The sequence below is a fragment of the Trichoplusia ni genome, chromosome 16 (genome assembly GCF_003590095.1).
Source record: "Trichoplusia ni isolate ovarian cell line Hi5 chromosome 16, tn1, whole genome shotgun sequence".
NCBI classification, from domain to species: domain Eukaryota; kingdom Metazoa; phylum Arthropoda; class Insecta; order Lepidoptera; family Noctuidae; genus Trichoplusia; species Trichoplusia ni.
The window spans coordinates 7,925,267-7,943,077 of record NC_039493.1 but is presented as its reverse complement, the minus strand read 5'-3'; the positions used below and the strand labels follow the sequence as shown (position 1 = coordinate 7,943,077).

Below are 17,811 nucleotides of genomic sequence, written 5' to 3'. Positions count from 1 at the left end.
TATTGAACGCGGACATTCCGTCGCTTGGGATTTTTGGGTGCGTTTATTTATTTATTTTTTTGTTTTTACTTTAATTTTATTTATTTTTATCGCACTTGATACACAATGTGTGTAATCTGATCCTTAAGGCTGTCAATATGCTCTACGTTTTTTTTTTGCTCAAAGAGATCAAGGTTTTTCACTCATAGCACATCTCCAATAAAGAATCATACTATAAAAGTCTAGCTCAAGTTGACTTGTCATTTGAGGACAAAAATACTCTAATAGGAAGTGTAATTTTGGAGTATGTACGTTATTTTTAATTCCAGGATGACGCCTTATTTCCCGATCCTGACGAGAAGACGGAGGACTTTTACGTGCCTGGCCAGATCCAGGCGCTCGAAGTCAGGCCTAGGCTGGCCCACAGCGAAACCGGCTCCTTGTAAAGGATTTTGCTTGAACATTGTCTTATTAATGGACTGATAATTCAACTGTTATGACTAGAGACCGGATTTTATGCAAAACATGCTTAGACTGCGAAAATACCGCCAAATGCGACTCACGGGTCAGCATTTTTACGTGAAAACCCAAAAAAAAATATTTTGTTATTTGTAAACGGCAAAACATAGTAAAAATATTTTTTGTACTCAAAAAAAAATCAAGTCTTGTCCAAGTATGGAGTCAGAGATTGATAGTTAACGCAGGTGTTTATCAAGGCGAGATTACAAGTGATCTATGTTTTTGTAGCTCACTATAAAATGCTGCTTTTGCACATTTTCTCTCGCACAATTTAATCCTGCAAGTTACAAAAAAATATTCAAGTTTTACACCAATGTACCTAGTTACAACTGACTACGTATAGTATGACGTTGTTACGTAAATTATACGTTTTTTTATGTAATGTAAATTATGTCCTGGTGAGGATAATACTAGGTTGCTGTTTTCTGCGAATTATTGAAGATGTTATGATATTATTTGTTTTTCGGACATATTAAAATAATTCGTTTATTGGGGGAACGTATTTAATTTCCATGTAATCCGGTCTCGATTTATAACTAAAATGAAAATAAAAAAAAAACTTTTGGCGCCAAAGTAGGCAACCTTAGTTGGCTTTAACCAAATTGATTGCAAGTTATCGAGATCTCTTTTGTATTGCTATACAATTTGTGATGCCATTTAATTGTTCGCGTTTTTTGTTTAGTGTTGTTTGTAGTTTTGTTTTTATTAATTTTTGGAGTAATTATAATATGAAATAATATTTCCTAGTTTAATTTCTTCCTGAACTCTTACTAGTTGTTTGTGATGCTACATAAGTCTCTATATACCTAACAAAATGATACCTCTTTTTTATACGGTTCTTTTTGAATATGGTTTCTGCAAATCCAATCCTCATAACCTAAGTTTCGAGCAGTTTGAAAACAAAAATCGCTTCAGCCAATTCATTCTGAGGCTATGTCCGCAAGGGCGAGAGCCCACTGTTCAGATAGTTATCGTGTCGTTTTAAGGGTGCGACAAATAATAAAGAAGACGAGGACGTCGCTGGAACGCTAAGGAACCATGAGTTTATCGTATTTCTAAATACACCGTGTCATGAGTTTCATATATTAGATATGTATGATATCTAATATATGAAACTCATGACACGGTGTACGAAATTCAACAAACAAACGTCTCGACCGATTTTAATGAAATGTTGTGTGCCTAATAGGTAGGTCTGAGAATAAGACATTATTCATAGCCCTATTTACTTATTTTTGTTTTCCCTAGAACTACTTTGTATGGCAAAGTTTGCTGGGCTAGTTATAGACAAATTACATCCAAACGCAAAAACTACAGTAAACTAGGGTTGGCTAGAGACGACATCGACAGTACTGGAATGATTAATAAATCGTTACGTGACAGTGGGAACGCGCCCTTATTTTTCCTCAAGGGCGTAATTTTGATCAAGTGTTGCTACGTGCCCAGTGTCCGATACACTACATTTATCTTACCCAAGTTTTAGTTAACCAACCTCTTTGGGATGTAGATTGAACTAAAGTAGTGTGTATGGACTGAATGCGAAACAATGCTCCGATACTGTGTGGAAATTGGATCTTAGGTGCTTGAGACTGCTTGGTGAAACAATCCGGTTCATATTAGGACCCTTTATTTTGAGAATAAAGATAGGTAGTGTTATGTAAGGGTTCCGCACATAGGTATAATAGTAGCTAAACCCTATTTCTAAGGCTTCGCTGTCTGTCCATCGGTGACGAAACTGAATCTCATGGTCTTAGGTCTGAGGTCTACTTTACAAGAAAGTGATACGGTTACCTAATGTATTTCTGTTGCCACTACTAAAAACTACAAATACCTATAATAATAATACGGAGTGTTTCAAGAAGAAACACTTACTTATCTTTTTTAATTTAGTAACTAGGTACATTCAGTTTTACGTGATCTAAAATTACAATAAAAGCCTGTCCACAACTTACATTTCACCAACTATCCTCATTCAAGTAAACCTTTTTTGTAACCAACCAAGAAGTCTCAACATCTAAAACTAAATTGGCACATAACCAACAAAAAACCCATACACCCTTTTAAAAATCGAAACGTCATTATACGTCAAAATCCCAATAACAATGTGAACAAAAAAATCGAACACACCACAACAGGATGCAAAAAAAAAACAGTGATGCAGTTACAACACGAGAACAATACTGTTGATGACCGTGAGGAATAGGAAGCATGTGCACCAGCATGAGTGTAAAGGACCTATTGGAGAATATGGAGGTTAAGGAGAAGCGATCGTCGGACGCGTCCCTGCTGCTGATGAACCCAGTGGCGAGCGGCGATAACGTGACCACTGGGCTCAACTCGGCCGACAAACTGAAGGAGGAACTGCCACCGCTCGTGCCCTGCTGCGAAGGCAGAGAGCTACAGGTACGTGGTACTATGGTCAGCAACAGCACAACACAACTGCAGACTATCAAATTTTATGACTTGCTATTAACAGAAGGCCACGTCGTGTCAAAAATGTAGCATAGGTACTGTTAATGGGATTGTGTTACCATATATCTGCTGCTGACTCTACCTGTCTTGTATAGTGTACAACACAACTGTATCACTAGAGTCTGGAACTAACGTCGCCGATAGATATATTGGTATGGGTGTAACTGGAACAAAACTACTTGGAATAACTAAGTGCATTTACATTCAGAGGGATTTGATTTGTACGCAGAAAAACACAGTACCTACCCTAAACTAAGGCGATTAAAAAAATGATCCAAAACTTTCTTTTTAATCATGTATAGGTATTTTGTAGGAACAGTTTCTTCAAAAGATCTCAACATTCAAACATAGACGAGAGAAAATCGAAAAAAACCTGCTCTAACTCCACAAGTTCCGCAGTAAGACCCCAATTCGTGTTAGACCTTTTAGGAACGGTCTAAGAATATTCATTAAGGTCGTAAAATGTTCTGCCCGACGAAACAAGTCAAATACATAAATACCTAGTTTTGGGGACTCGGGGAGGTAATTTGTGAAATTGCCCTCGACGCCAATGAAAGCTTTCATCTCAGTTCATTCACTGCGATAACGACAAATTCGAGGATTCAGTTGAATTTACTTTAAATACTTAGGTATTATTAGGATTTGAAAGGAGGATGTATTTCGAGACCTTGAATGAATTTTGGACACAATAATGCCTATTTCCATTAAAATTGGTACCTACCAAAAGCTACAATAGGTACCTATTCGAAGTTGTTAGGTTGGTGTTCAAAACTAGGTTATGATGGATAGCAGATTTGTAAGCCGAGCAGTTTCATGAAGCGAAAATAAGTGGCTGGCGGTACCTACCTATAGGTATAATGGATTAGCAGACGAAATTTTGTTTCTATCTATAAATGAAACAGATAAAAGGTTAAACGTATGGAAGTGGAAGCTAATAACGTCACTTGTCTGTAAATTAAAAACTTCTTTATCATCTTCCGATATTTTTTGGTTATCTATCTGACTGGCTGGTAAGACTTTATACACCGTGATTTTTTAGTCGTCTTACAAAAGCAGCCTAGTTCATGTATCCAATGACTAGAACACGTTCATGATAAACAAAATAGGTATTTATGAGATTTGCATAAATTTAAAATCCATTTTTTTTTCAATATTATGATGCAATTCGTAGTTTTTTTAGAAACACAGCTCTGTTGCGAGCGCGGTCCGAGCCTTGTAACGATGGTGAGGGGCGCGGACGGCGGCGTTTTTATCATTTTAAAGAGTATATTTCAGATTTCTCTAGTTTAATTTTTCTTCGTATCTTAGTTAATAATAAAAAAATAATAATCACGCCTAGGGGTATTTTACGTCAGATACATGAACTGGGCTGCTTTTGTAAGACGACTAAAAAATCACCGTGTATGACAAAATTCATTAAAACCTCCATTTCAATAAAACGTATTATTTAGTAATTTCTTCATAGATTTCATTTCCAAAGTCCGTCAATCATCCCTATCGTTAAAAGGGACATTTACAGCGTTTACTTATACTAGGTACTTATTACTATGTGAAAGACACCCCAAATGAATACAGTCCTGTCTGCCTCTGATTGATGCTGCCCAATATAAAAGTATCCATACATTCAGAAAGTTGATTCATCGCAGATACCTACCTATTCAATAAATAGCAAACGTGACGGACAAGTTCCAATTCCTATGTGATGGTCGCAGAAGTTTGTAGTTTTTGAATCAGTGTTGGTCAATATAGTAAGTTTTCTAAAACTAACAATTGGAGTGTAGGTCCTCTGGGAGGACACGTCTACCTACTTGCTTACTTTAGAATCTAAAAACTCGGATAGCGAATAATATTTATTAAAATTGTTTTTAGATCAACGATGTATATTTAAAGTTAGTTCTCTATAATAAAACCCTTGCATTATATATATCATAGGTATACTACTTTTGTGTGCCAGATTGTTTCCATTAGGTCACTAAAACCTTCAATTTCAAGCTTCAAGCCTGAATTCGCAACTCACTTTATTTAGTCTTTTGAATTTCTAGACAGATATACCTATAACCGACTATTACAAATTGTTTCGTTGTTTATTATTACTCCATCCCCAAATTAATATGGGTTCTACATGATTCCCGACTAACATAAGTGCCTAACAACAGATAAACGAAGATCTGGTACGCAGCGGACTTTCAGCAATCTCGGTGAAACATGACAGCGTGATACAATGTTTGAGTATGTCACGCGCCTGTGAGAGAATGCAAGTCCCGCCCGGCCTCGTCAAGGTAAACAATACTGTATTTCCTTAGTACTTACAACGGCAGCTTGTGCCTTAATTTTCTATCTAGCAAATCGACTGATTTTCGCTACGAACCCTTCACAAGCCCATAGGTACATCAACGCCATCCATAGATAGGTACCTACTTAGATATCCATTAGGTCTAGTTGATAGAATCTTCGAAGTTTGTCTGGCTCTAAGCCTACCAAAGCCTAGTGATTAAATGCTTAGAAGTAAAAAATAACACCCTTAATAGCTTGTAGTTTACGCTAAGTGCTCACTAAAGGAGATACCAACCTATTTGTATAATAGCATGATCCTCCATGTTCATTACTTATGTATTTATATTTCAGAAACAAGTCTAGTAACATACCTGATTTATTAACTACAAACGGGTGTTTTAAAACTGTATTTTAATCAGTATTTCCTCTTCAGCATCGTAACTCTTTTCGGAGCCTTCACCGGCCCGACCTCAAGCGTGTCCCGTACCTGCGTCGCATGTCGCCCGATGAACTGGAAACGTTGTTCCGTGGCTACGCTGATTTACCGGCGATAGAACTCTCCAAAACTAGTACGTATGTCTAGGTATAAATATTTATGTTCAAATATTTTATGCTTAAAAACCTATTTTTCAACTATGGCATATCAACTATGATTCCTTAACATCACCAAGTTGAAAGTCGGTGATATCTTATATTATAGCTTACTTATTTAATGTCTTTTTTTATGAGAAATTATAAAATGACTGCTCCCACTTAAATTTGAGAAGGAAGTGATGGTTAGATTTTGCTGACTAGAACTACTTTTATTTTTGTGTACCAGGGCCGCTATAACCCTTTCAGACTAGTCCCACTGGCTCAGTAGGGCTTACTTAGCTGCATGTTTCATTTTATGGCGACATCATTTTTTATTATTTAATTACAGGCACTCGAGACGAATCATTAAAAGATTCGATACCACCAGATGAGAACGGTCAAGGAAAGGATATCATAAATATTAAGGAAATTTGCAAAACAGAAGAGGGTGACTATTGTTTAGTAGCTTTTTACGAAGGGGCTTCATTTTTTTTCAGATTATTATTCTTTGACACCTTTTTTGCCCAAAACGATTCTAAACTAGGAGGTATCGTGTTGCCGGAGATACTGAGTTGAAATCAGATAGACATTCGCTTCTTGTAAAACACTGTACTTCTGCATCTGTTAGAGTGGAAGCCAAGCTAAATATTTTGAGAAAAGATGGTTGATTGATTTTAATAATGACAGATTTCCTAATAATAAATTATAGCTAGTAATTATAAGATCAAAGAGACTATGGTTTCAGGTAACGGCGCGAACGCATTACATAGGATACTGAAGATTCTGTCGGGCGCGGAGGACGTGCCGGCCGGCATGCGGCTGCACGGCGCCAGGGCGAGGCTCTACACGTCCGTGCTAGCGGGGGCCCGCGCCGGCGACCAGCTTGAGTTAGTCAATACAGTCTGAATAATTGATACCACCTAGCAAAAGACCGATGAAGAATTCCAACGCTGGGGGTCTGAATCATGTCCAGAACCCCTGGACTACGGGATCGGTATGACGTCCCTTCCACCCTGTATAGCTAACCAGCTGTTCCCCGCGACTTCGCCCGCGTGGTTAGAAGATAATTATAGGTTATGATTTATACCTGCCCTGTTTTTTCCACATTTTCTATTGTATCTTCGCTCCTATTAGTCGCAGCGTGGTGTATAGCCTAAAGCCTTCCTCGATGAATGGTCTATTCAACACAAAAGTAATTTTTCAATTTGAACCAGTAGTTCCTGAGGTTTGCGCATTCAAACAAACAAACTCTTCAGCTTTATATATTAGTATAGATTGAATTTGTATTATAATATTTGCAACGTATGCTATATTTACTTCAGAACACAGACGTTATCTTCATGACAATCTGTATTTTAATTATGTTTAGAAAAAAAAAATGCTGAGATATCAGTTTCTGCCATTTTTTGACATTTAAAAACTTTTGTTTCGCAGCGCTATATCTGCAAACGAAGAGTACGACACCCGCGTGCCAGACGACATAGTTCCCGACGAAGAAGTGCAGCTCAACGAAGAGCTCCAAATCATTCTCCCTCCCCGCTACGATGACGTCACCGCAGTCTCCTCCATCACCACAACCTCCACAGACCAAAGCATCAGTTAGATCCAACGCTAACCTTATCACAACGCACTAAGGTACAAATTATAAGGATTTAATGAAGTTTAACGTAAAACGAAGTATCGGCTCAAAAGCACGTCGCCAGATGACGAAGCTGATGCGATTCTCTAGAAAAAAAATTGGTAGAATGGTCATGTATATGGACTGGATGATCAGCGACTTTATTAAGAAATTTTGATTTTATTTTTATCCCAATTAAGTCTGAATTAAAGTTATGATTATATTGTATACCATGTTTTCATATTGCTTAGTTGGTAAATGTCAGTAATTGCGTCTTGCCTCATGTAATCTGCAGGAATAAAACTAAATGTTTAAAGGGTGAATTTATATTGAATTTATCTCTCTACAATAACCATACAATAGGTTGTAATCGTTACGTTTCCCGAGCAATCAACCCCCCGATTGTGTGATATATAATTATTTTTACACCTTCGTGCAATACTTGCTAGGAATTTTAATTGCACTTTATATTAAAATTGATTATCAAAGTATATCAGTTCTAAATTTGAAAAAACATTACACGTTCCAGAGTATTAGCATCGAACTCATAAATATTCTAGAAAATAATCATACATTATTAAGTTCTATGAAATATATTTATATCACAAAGTATAGGTGAGTTTTAACAGAAAAAAGATAACATAGGCGTTCCTCGTACTTTACTCGTAATTACAAAATTCAGACCGACAAGTTGACAAGTAAATCAGTACAATCAAGTGTGATGTTTGAGTTTTTAGGCTATGGACCTAGAAATAAGAGCTAATTTCGATTGACATGTATGTTGTAGCAACAAAGTATTAGGTTAGTGCAAGTTAGGGCGCTAGTCGATCTTATGTTTGTGATTATTGTCGTCCGTACTGCTTTCAAATTCATAGTGCCACCCCTTTACACTAACTGCACTCAACCTAATTGATTCTATACGACTGATAGGGGCGGGTTTATAAGAGTAAACCCGCCCCTATTGTAAAACAATGGCCACGATTAGCTATTTACGTGGTACCATCTAAATACTGGCCGGGCAGTAATTTGTGATAATTTTATCTTTTTAGTGTGGTAGAACATAGTAGTTCTTGGGCCCGCTATAGAGTTACTAAATAATAATTGTAATTGTACCCTCGACCCGACGTACGTGTTTTAAACGCTTCGTTTCAACCAATTTCCTATATTTCCAAACATGCTAGTCTGATTCGTTGAACAGGTCGAAAAATGGTACTAATCAATATCATTCTTATATTACGGAGTCTCTTACTATACTTCAGTACACTACGCACTTATAGCAGCAGCCCTTGTATATGACATAAATACTCTGGGACATAGTCTCACACATTTCCAAATTTTAGCCTAAATCTTTCAAAGATCGTATGAAAAAAAGTTTTTTAGTCACTAATTCACTTCATTTCACAATGCAACGCTTTTCTTTTTGTTTTGTTAGTAGACCCGGCTAGCAGGTGGCGTTACGATAGCACTTCAATTGGTGATTTATTAACTGATCATATGATCATCGTTACTGCACTTGCGTTTATATCAGCCTTTGTATAAGCGAATCACGATGCCGGCAAAGGCCATTACACACGAAGCTATCAAAAATTAATAATTGGCTACAAAAATCTCATTTCAAGGTCCATTCAAGAGCCATATTTACAAAATTAGATGGTCCCTGAACTGACTACCTACTTGGCACGGTTTCATATTATTGATCGCTTTACTCAGACGTTCCAAACTACAAAACTCCCATAAACAGGCAGAAATTTGATTAGGAACAACATCAATTGAAATTGAAAATCATCGAATGAAAATTGTTCGCGGCCTTCTATACGCAGCAAGCCATACTGAATTTAAGCAAAGAGTATTAGGTTTATTCAAGAATCTCACAGAAATGTGTCCTGCTAACGCAGCACGATGCCCTCGAACTCAACAAGTAGAAAAAGAATGCCTTCATAAATCAACACATTAGCAAGTTCATAATACATAATATCGTCACGCAAAATCAATCTCAAATAACTGAGCCATGTGTAACATTGTCGAGATTGCCGTCGTCTCAGTAAAGCGCTCCTATACCACCGTCCAAAGATTAACATTGAAAGCAGAAAGCAATAATACATTGGCGAACATACATAGTGATTTTGTCTTAAAAAAGTTGCATACAAAAATCAACATTCGAACAGGCGACAGTAATAAAAATACTCTTCAATATGTACATACATTGCTTTAATATGTACATTCTTGTATGAGTATAGCTTGACTGAAGAAATCACGTGGAAATTATAGACGAAGATATAAATGTCAAAACCTGAAGACTTAAAAAATAGTCAAAATAGATTTAATAATAATAAAATAACAAAATGATTTCATTTACATAAAGATGTTTTTTTTATAATCTCAGGACTAACTTTTGTGACATGTTTTATGTATTTACCACAAAGATTCTAATATTGATCTACTGAGGATTTATATGACCGCTGCGAGTATGTTAAAACAATAAGCAACAAAACTGCAGGATAAAAGAATATATTTATTAAGTATACAATAAGTTGATAAAATAGCTAGTCACTATGAAACACTGGAAGTCTCTATGAAATGCCAAACCGACCTGTTTTTACATTACTTAACCACAATAGGAGGCATATGAAGCATCACTTTAACAAATATGATTATAATATTTCAAGTGCAAATATTAAAAATAAATACATACACATAACAAAATATAAAGTTATCAATGTGTCAAACTTAATCGTATTATGAATGTTCAAAGATGCGGATAAGTCATCTCGTTTAGTATTCTGTGTATCGGGACAGTGGGAGTAACGACAGTCAAGCTACATCATACCAATGACCTACGCAGCGTGCATAGCTATCACTTAAATATCCATAATAAACAATATTGCGATCATCCATACATAGTCCTCGATTACCAACAATAATGCATTAGAAACTTTATTCTACCTTACTATACAAAGGAGGTAAACATTAAACTAAATAAAAAAATCATTTTACTTTATGTAATAATTCTTTAAATAACATAAAAAAATAATCGAATATCGTTACAACAAAACATTCTAAATTTGTTTTCTTTTTAAATATGGAATAATTGATTTTGTGACAAGCGTTCGCTTGCTTGCTATCTAACGTTGTGTTCACACGGACAGTCTCTCGCACCTTCACTGGAGCGTTTATGTCTGTATAACCATTATATAGAATCAACACTGGTATTCACAATGACGTTGCTTGTTCCGGCACACGGGCGCTTACTTAAATTAAATGGCATCGACATCCTCACCTGGAATGAGAGAGAAGAAACGATTAATATTTAAAAAAAGAAACAGTTTGTGTGATTTTTAAGTCTGTGAAGTCTATTAATTAGTACACCAGAAGTTTTCTTATAAAGAAGGTCCAGAATCTGAAGCTTTCAATTTAGACTTAAATTTAGTTGCAGAATCATACTTTATATTGGTATTGCTGACTGATATAAAAAAGCATGGATCATTTGTTCTAAACAAATGATCGTGCTCATCACACAAATATTTTTCCTGTGTGGGGATTCAACCCATGACATCTGATATAGCAGTCAGGGTTACGAACCACTTGACCAACAAGTGGCCAGTGGCATTTTTGTTCACTTAGAATCATAATAACTTATAATTGACGTTTTGTACTGACCGTGGCGGGCGCGGCGGCACTCGGCCGCCTACTCTGCAGCTCATAACTTGTGGTTGCTGGTGAGCCACGTGAGCCCCTCGTACAGGCCGTCGCCGGTGGTCGCGCACGACGGCTGCACGTACCAGTTGCGGTCCCGGATGCGGGTCAGACCCAACTTCTCTTGTATCTCGTGAGGTTTCATTGCTGGAAATTTATTAATTGATTGCATTAATATTGTTCGGACATTTTTCAAACATAAAAGAGACTGAAGCAAAAGTTAATTCATTACAGATATTTTTAGCTATTTATTCGAAAGGGAGGACTCCTAATTATACTACTAAAACTCGCAAATAAGTCCGGATTAAATGATGCAAACGGTTTACTCACGCGTATTTATCGAGGGTGCCCGATTAGTTACTATAAAAGTCAGGATATTAAAAACAAGTTATCTACTAGCTTTTGAAAAGTATCGTAAACTATAGACAGTAAGGACCTGTAGCTGGCTACAAGTATTCTTAAACAGAATTTGAAAGTCAAATGGGGGTTAAATAAGGGTCAAGCGAATTGTCGTTGGTTCGTTTAAGATGGGCTCGTAACATGTCACTATTTACTACTTGATCTTTAACCCTGGCAACTAATTGTGTTGCATAATTTCACGGGCGGCGAATGCTTGGGATTCCTTGCTCATTTAATTTATTATTATATTCGCTTATCTACCGGGCACATCAGACACTGGATCACCACACAATGGGAACCCAGAAAGCGGAGGAAATATGAATCGAATGCATACAAGGAGGGCTGGGAGCGGTTCGATGGAGAAATCAGTAGTAAGATATGGAACTCCTTGTCTGGTATTCAGTATGAGGTGAGAAATTCGATGCTTTTTTTCGCCCACAAGATAAGCAAAAGCGGCCCTGGCCCTTATTATTGGCCGGCGAAAGCCCGCGGTCGGTGCATGAAGACAGCAAGATGGACAACACGGTGTTTCTAGTTAGGTCAATAAGGGTCTGGCTCTATCCGCTTAATATCCTGAGGGACCTGGAGGCACCTGTCTATGAGGATTCCCACGAGTTAAGGCAAAAATAAATAAAAAATAGCTTACCGTCTGGCAAGTCCTGTTTGTTAGCGAAGATGAGTATGATGGCGTCGCGCATCTCCCTGTCGTTGATGATCCGGTGGAGCTCCTGGCGCGCCTCGTCGATGCGGTCCCTGTCCGCGCAGTCCACCACGAATATTAGACCTTGAGTGCCTGGAAAGTGCAAGTATTCATGTTAATGCAGTTCTATGTTTGTTTGAATGTTTTACTCTTAGAGTCAAAGAATAGTATGTGATATTAAATTATATTAATGTAATCTCGTTCATAAGTCACTTTTTTCCTCGATGGAGTCGAAAAGAGTTTCAAAGCAAATTCAGAAGTTATAAAATGCTATGATTTCTGTAGTTGCTTTTTTGGTCTTAGATTTCAAGCACTAGGAAAATTTTGTAGGGATACTTATACCATTATTTTTGCTACTGACAGTAATATAATAGTACCAATTAAGGGAGAAAAGAGCGGTTTTTATAGTAAAATAATGTTTAAACAATTACGTTATGAGGTTTGTTCAGGAATATTGGTTCGGAAATACTAAGTAAAATACTGTTCATATGTAAAATAAACATATAATTATAAATTTTGAACATATTTTATATGATTAAATCTAATGATATTTACCTGTATAATAATGCCTCCAAAGCGGTCGTATTTTATCCTGCCCCCCAACATCCCATACATTGAATTTGACGTTTTTATACGTTACAGTTTCGACATTGAAACCGACCGTAGGTATCGTTGTGACTGACTGACCTAATTTTAATTTATATAAAATAGCTGAAGTATTATTTTAAGGAAATATTATTGTTGTACATGTTGAATAGAAACTAATATGCAGAAGATTGACTCTATTTTTGTACGCTATTTCACGACAAATTCAAAGTTTATACTTTTGAATTTTATGTTACATATTAACATCGATTACTCGAGAGTATTTACTTTCGGCACCACAATACTTGATTATTATTATCTATTGGAGTGAATGCAGCTTTCTGATTCCCCCTGTATGTTAACTTAATTGGCTTAGGTACTGAGTCATAAGATAAAATGTTTACAGCGACTATGTTCCTAGTCTGCTCAGCATGTTTGAGACCAGGAACATTGTCGCTACATCATTGTTCTGCCCAGCAGCCTGCTCTGCAGAACAATGGTATATATAATTTGTTTTATTGGTAAAGGATACTAGTCTTTCCGGCAGCGTCGAGGCCCAACATCAATATCCTCATCTCCTTGTTGCCGAAGATTTTTGATAGCAGCTTCCCCATTGTGCTGAACTCTCCTCAACCGCACAACTGGAAAAACAAAAAGAGGGCAATTAAACACGTGAAATAACTTGATTCAGAAAATTTATGAATAAGATTAATTACATTGTGAAGTGGCACGCCAGTATGTGCAGTGAAGAGCGATGTCTGACTTCCCTAACGGCAAAATCTTGCTTTTGGAACTCTGGGTCCACACATTCTAATGCAATACCCAAGTAAAAAGGTTCAGTTGTGTTTTTTTTTTCCGAAATTACTTATATGAAAGACTGGAGCAGTGACCTAATTATTATTCAGAATAGAACATCACACACCAACAGAACTTTAAAAAAAGTTTACCCATTACAAAATGACAACAAACAAATTATGTAAGAACAACAGCGCCTCCATTTAGTCGGAATTAAAACAACAAAGAGTAGCTTATTCTTTCATAAAAACACAAGAGTTATTGTTTCGTGAGTTTGTGTTGACAAGTCGCAAAAAGTTTGAACCAATTAAAAATGTTCCAGAGCTGACATACCAATTTAGACATTGGCTCATTGCAGAAGTTTAATGAAATAAGTTGGTGGTTTGAGGTCCAATACATTGCTGTTACGATCCTCTATCATTAAAAGTTTGATTGACTATCATGGAAAAGAAGTTATTTTTGTCCTGTATCGACATTTTAATATACAGATAGATTGAGTTACGGACCACGTCAACTTTTTTTTCTTATGCAGACGTGTAATTTTGGTTTCATCTTGAGTAAGTTCATAATATAGTATCAGATTTAAATTTGAAGAGACCAGAACTTAAAGTAACATTAGTATTATGGAAACAATTCATTTTCCTTCATATTTCGTAATAATACGTAGTTAAAATACCACAAATTGTATGGCAATACAAGTAATTGGTATTCATTGTCCAAAGGCAGGAACACGAGTCAATAATAAATGACTATGATAAATATTCGTACATTATAAATTCCACTGTTCATTACTGAAGTATCAAGCAACTTATATTGTTTATTTTTCGCCTGGGAATAATAAATAAAATAGTAACTACCGAGCCTTTCACCTTCAGATAATACCTACCGAAAACGAGTGTATTTTTATAGTCAAAAAACATTCATAGTATTCACATTTTAAGTAAAAGCAATAACTTCAAGAATATTTTTGTTACTAAGACCTTTTTAAAATTTCCGTGTCTATTTTCTCTACAATATTTTGCTTCGAAACGCGAGTCAAAGTTTATTGATTTTCGACGTAGTCCTCTAATGCTTATTATTTAATTTACGCTTGTTAAGTTTAGCTTTAACATATACAGGATAGAATTCTGGAAAATCTTAATTGGGACCTTACGTAACGAACTACTGACGAAAGTAGGTTTGGAAATGATAGTTCCTCTTTAAGAAAACATTGAATATTTTTCCTACTTTTTACATTTTATTTAAATTAGATGTGGAATTTTAATATAAAATGTGTAGAAATGCATGTAAATACTAGCTGACCCAGCAAAAGATGTTTTGCCTATTTTTTTATTTCTAGTTGTATGTATTTTTAATGCCACATTATTTAAAAAAAAAAAAAAAAATGTCGTCGAGAAAAAAAAAATTTACGCAATGCGCAAATCGCAATAGTTAAATTTATCCTGTGGTTTACATAATTTATGTTAAACACGTAAATGTTATACCACGCCATAGTACCTTTAATGAGATAAGTAAAATTCGTTGCAGCATTTCCCAGGGATTGCCGCATTGATGATTCATTAACACACACATTTGTGATTGACTAATAACAAAATTAGTGTTATTAGGGTTCCGCAGAAGAAGGGTATGAACGTGTTCGTCTCTGTTTTCCCTTCAGTTTTCGTTCCTGTGTTTCTGCTGCCATTATAACAACAAATGCAATGAAGATCAAAATAAAACAACGTTTACTGTAATCATAAATTGGTTTACCTTCAGCTTATTCGTACAGAAGCCTCAGTGTTACGAGTCCCGATCACACTTGACCGGTATTTTATATGTTAAAGTTATGGTTGGTTACATAAATATATTTTTCGAACGACTACTTTCACGTAACGTTTTATCGATTCACCAAGTTTAGTTTAAAATGTAAAAAAAGGAAAAGGAAGATAGTTTTTAATTAGGTAATTACAACTATCAACGATGCTACATTTTATTTGATTCTTTCGAAAAGCAATCAATACTACGAGTAAAAAGATTGGACATTACGATATGATTACCTACATATAATGTAGCTCGCTTTATCAATGATCCGTGTTGTGCTAATGTATTCGACGTTATCATCAATCAACATAGGGATCGGGGACGCGTCGCTATCGGAAACCGTCTATCATACTCTGCTCCCTCGTTATTTAAATGTCTGTAGGCAAACGCAATTTTATTTGGTACTTAGGTATTTTAAAAACATAGGGGCCTTCCACTAGGACCTAGGCTCATTTTGATACAATATATTGATTTTATTACATTGTAAACGGAAAGACACAGAGCTTGTTGCGGGGTCTCTTCTATCGTAGCAAAAGCACTTAGGATGCCGTGAGAGGTGGGCAGATCTGGGTGTTGTTTTTGCTGTAATGAGTATAGGACATCGCGGCAGCCTGTCTGTTATTTGAATAAAGGTCCGCTTCGTTACAGGTTCTTTTCATCATATACATATTCTATGTTTGTTTAGACTTTGTTCACAGATCCGACTGAGTGAGTTTTGATCCCATAAAAATCTGTTAGCTCTAAAATTGCGACGATCTAAATTAACTTCAACATATATCTCCATTTGAGGTACTAGCAAAGAACTCTAATAAATAATGACATATAACTTAAAATACCAACCACATACAATATTTATTATCCAACTTCTTGGCAGTAAAGCTACTATAGTAGTTACGTAATAAAACTGTTATCATGAACCTCGCTATCACATCATCAAGTGTAATGAAGTTTGTAATTAAAGCGTGAAATAATCCTACGATGTACTATCGACTCATTAGAGCTTATGTTCAAGATAATCAAAACGGCAACTGAGTATAACAGTTTAGTATCGGTTTCAGCTTAGCAACAAGTTTCAATTAATAAGCAATTAAATGGAATTACAATATTGTATTATATATACGTGTCTTGGTGTACGACCGATTTAGGCAATAGATATTGGGAATTATGTTTTTGACATAAATTCTATAACCTATTTCCTACATTTAAATAACATATAGTAATTTCACACTTGAGACTTCGTAATATTCAATTAACATTTTAAAAGGGCTATTAAAATTACATCCAATGCTCACTTAGCATATAAATGGCAAATCAATATATCGATTAACTTGATATTCAAGTCACAAAACACTAACTGGGAACATAGCGGCGATTAGATGGAGGCGATAGCAGTAATGTTCTGGGTGTCTACTATGACCCTTTAGTAAACCTTTGTGAAAGCGAGACAGAACTATACAAAAATTGTAGAGCGATGTCTCTCTTCCACAGATGCAGCAGTTTTGAAAAAGTGGAGGTGGGGTCTGACAAGGAAATCAGCTATTACCTCTACATCCCACATGAAACACCTACCTTAGAAGTTGGGGCGATGCCCTAGATAAAGCATGACGTTCGATTAAACATAGCTCCATTACAAGACTAGAACCTTTTCTACGAAATCTAACGTCTGTTATTAGTGGTAAATGAAACATGGCTTTCGGTAAAAGAATTAACAAAAATGTGGGGTACTAGTTTGAATTCGGTTCGAATTGTAAAATGAACTAGATACAAAGAGTAGCATTTAGATCAGACATTTTCACGAAGATCGTTAAAGGGCAGATGGCAAGCCCAAAAAGGTCAATTTGTCTTAAACAGGTCAAAATGTTTGTATTCCGCTGCCTGTGCCAAAACTCTACAGTTCAGCTATATTTTCGAACCAATCTTCTCTTCGTTTAATACTAATGAAGGTACTCTAACTGTCAAAGCTTGTTGACACTTGGAAAGAATTACAAGGCTAGAAATACTTCTCGAAAACATAATACAGAGATAGAAATAATAAATCACTATGCTCAAAGATGACAATGGGTCAAATCGAGCGGTTAAGATGAATAAATCTGGATGGGGATATTTAAGCCGAAATGTGATAAAAAATTACAAACATTTTTAGGGAGTACATCTTTGCGAGAATCGAGAAACGCAAGCTGCAGCAAATAAGGTAGCCTTCGTGCTTCTGTTGCTTTATAAAGCAACAGAATAAGCCCGTATTGCTGTTTTCTAGCTTATGTAACCATGGAATAACTTATTAAACTTTTAGACAGCTGTGCCGTTTCATCGGCTAAAATGAACAGTTCGTATTTACTTTACAATGAGTTTGTTTCCTCGTATTTTACTAACAAACAGATCTTAGACAGACTCCCAATGATCTTAA

General features: G+C 36.0%; 3 protein-coding genes across 4 annotated transcripts in view; 2 read left to right on the top strand and 1 right to left on the bottom strand.

Annotated features, from left to right (window-relative positions):
- Positions 1-1,237, top strand: part of LOC113501921 — a 32,595-nt gene extending 31,358 nt beyond the window's left edge. For both annotated transcript variants that reach the window (XM_026883234.1, XM_026883233.1), the window contains exon 13: positions 309-1,237. In XM_026883234.1, the coding sequence (XP_026739035.1) occupies positions 309-425 (117 nt within the window). In that variant the 3' untranslated portion in view covers positions 426-1,237. The remainder of the gene's footprint in view (positions 1-308) is intronic.
- Positions 1,238-2,565: 1,328 nt separating this feature from the next.
- Positions 2,566-7,663, top strand: LOC113502067. Its single transcript, XM_026883448.1, has 6 exons — positions 2,566-2,901; positions 5,127-5,249; positions 5,678-5,813; positions 6,167-6,265; positions 6,563-6,704; positions 7,252-7,663. The coding sequence occupies exons 1-6, from the start codon at positions 2,707-2,709 to the stop codon at positions 7,418-7,420; spliced, it is 864 nt and encodes a 287-aa protein (XP_026739249.1). The 5' UTR covers positions 2,566-2,706; the 3' UTR covers positions 7,421-7,663.
- An 87-nt stretch (positions 7,664-7,750) lies between these two features.
- The window catches only part of LOC113502068 (ADP-ribosylation factor 6), a 33,016-nt gene continuing 22,955 nt past the window's right edge, over positions 7,751-17,811 (bottom strand). The window contains exons 2-6 of the mRNA XM_026883449.1: positions 13,345-13,453; positions 12,783-12,938; positions 12,174-12,320; positions 11,093-11,275; positions 7,751-10,712 (exon numbers count right to left, since the gene is read on the bottom strand). Coding sequence (XP_026739250.1) covers positions 11,133-11,275; positions 12,174-12,320; positions 12,783-12,938; positions 13,345-13,426 — 528 coding nt within the window. The 5' untranslated portion in view covers positions 13,427-13,453 and the 3' untranslated portion in view covers positions 7,751-10,712; positions 11,093-11,132. The remainder of the gene's footprint in view (positions 10,713-11,092; positions 11,276-12,173; positions 12,321-12,782; positions 12,939-13,344; positions 13,454-17,811) is intronic.

Excerpts from the sequence above, each read along its gene's own strand:
- LOC113502067 (XM_026883448.1), top strand. The coding sequence starts at position 2,707 with ATGTGCACCAGCATGAGTGTAAAGGACCTATTGGAGAATATGGAGGTT. Across the intron at positions 2,902-5,126 it reads GCGAAGGCAGAGAGCTACAG|ATAAACGAAGATCTGGTACG; the intron begins GTACGTGGTACT and ends GCCTAACAACAG. Across the intron at positions 5,814-6,166 it reads GATAGAACTCTCCAAAACTA|GCACTCGAGACGAATCATTA; the intron begins GTACGTATGTCT and ends ATTTAATTACAG.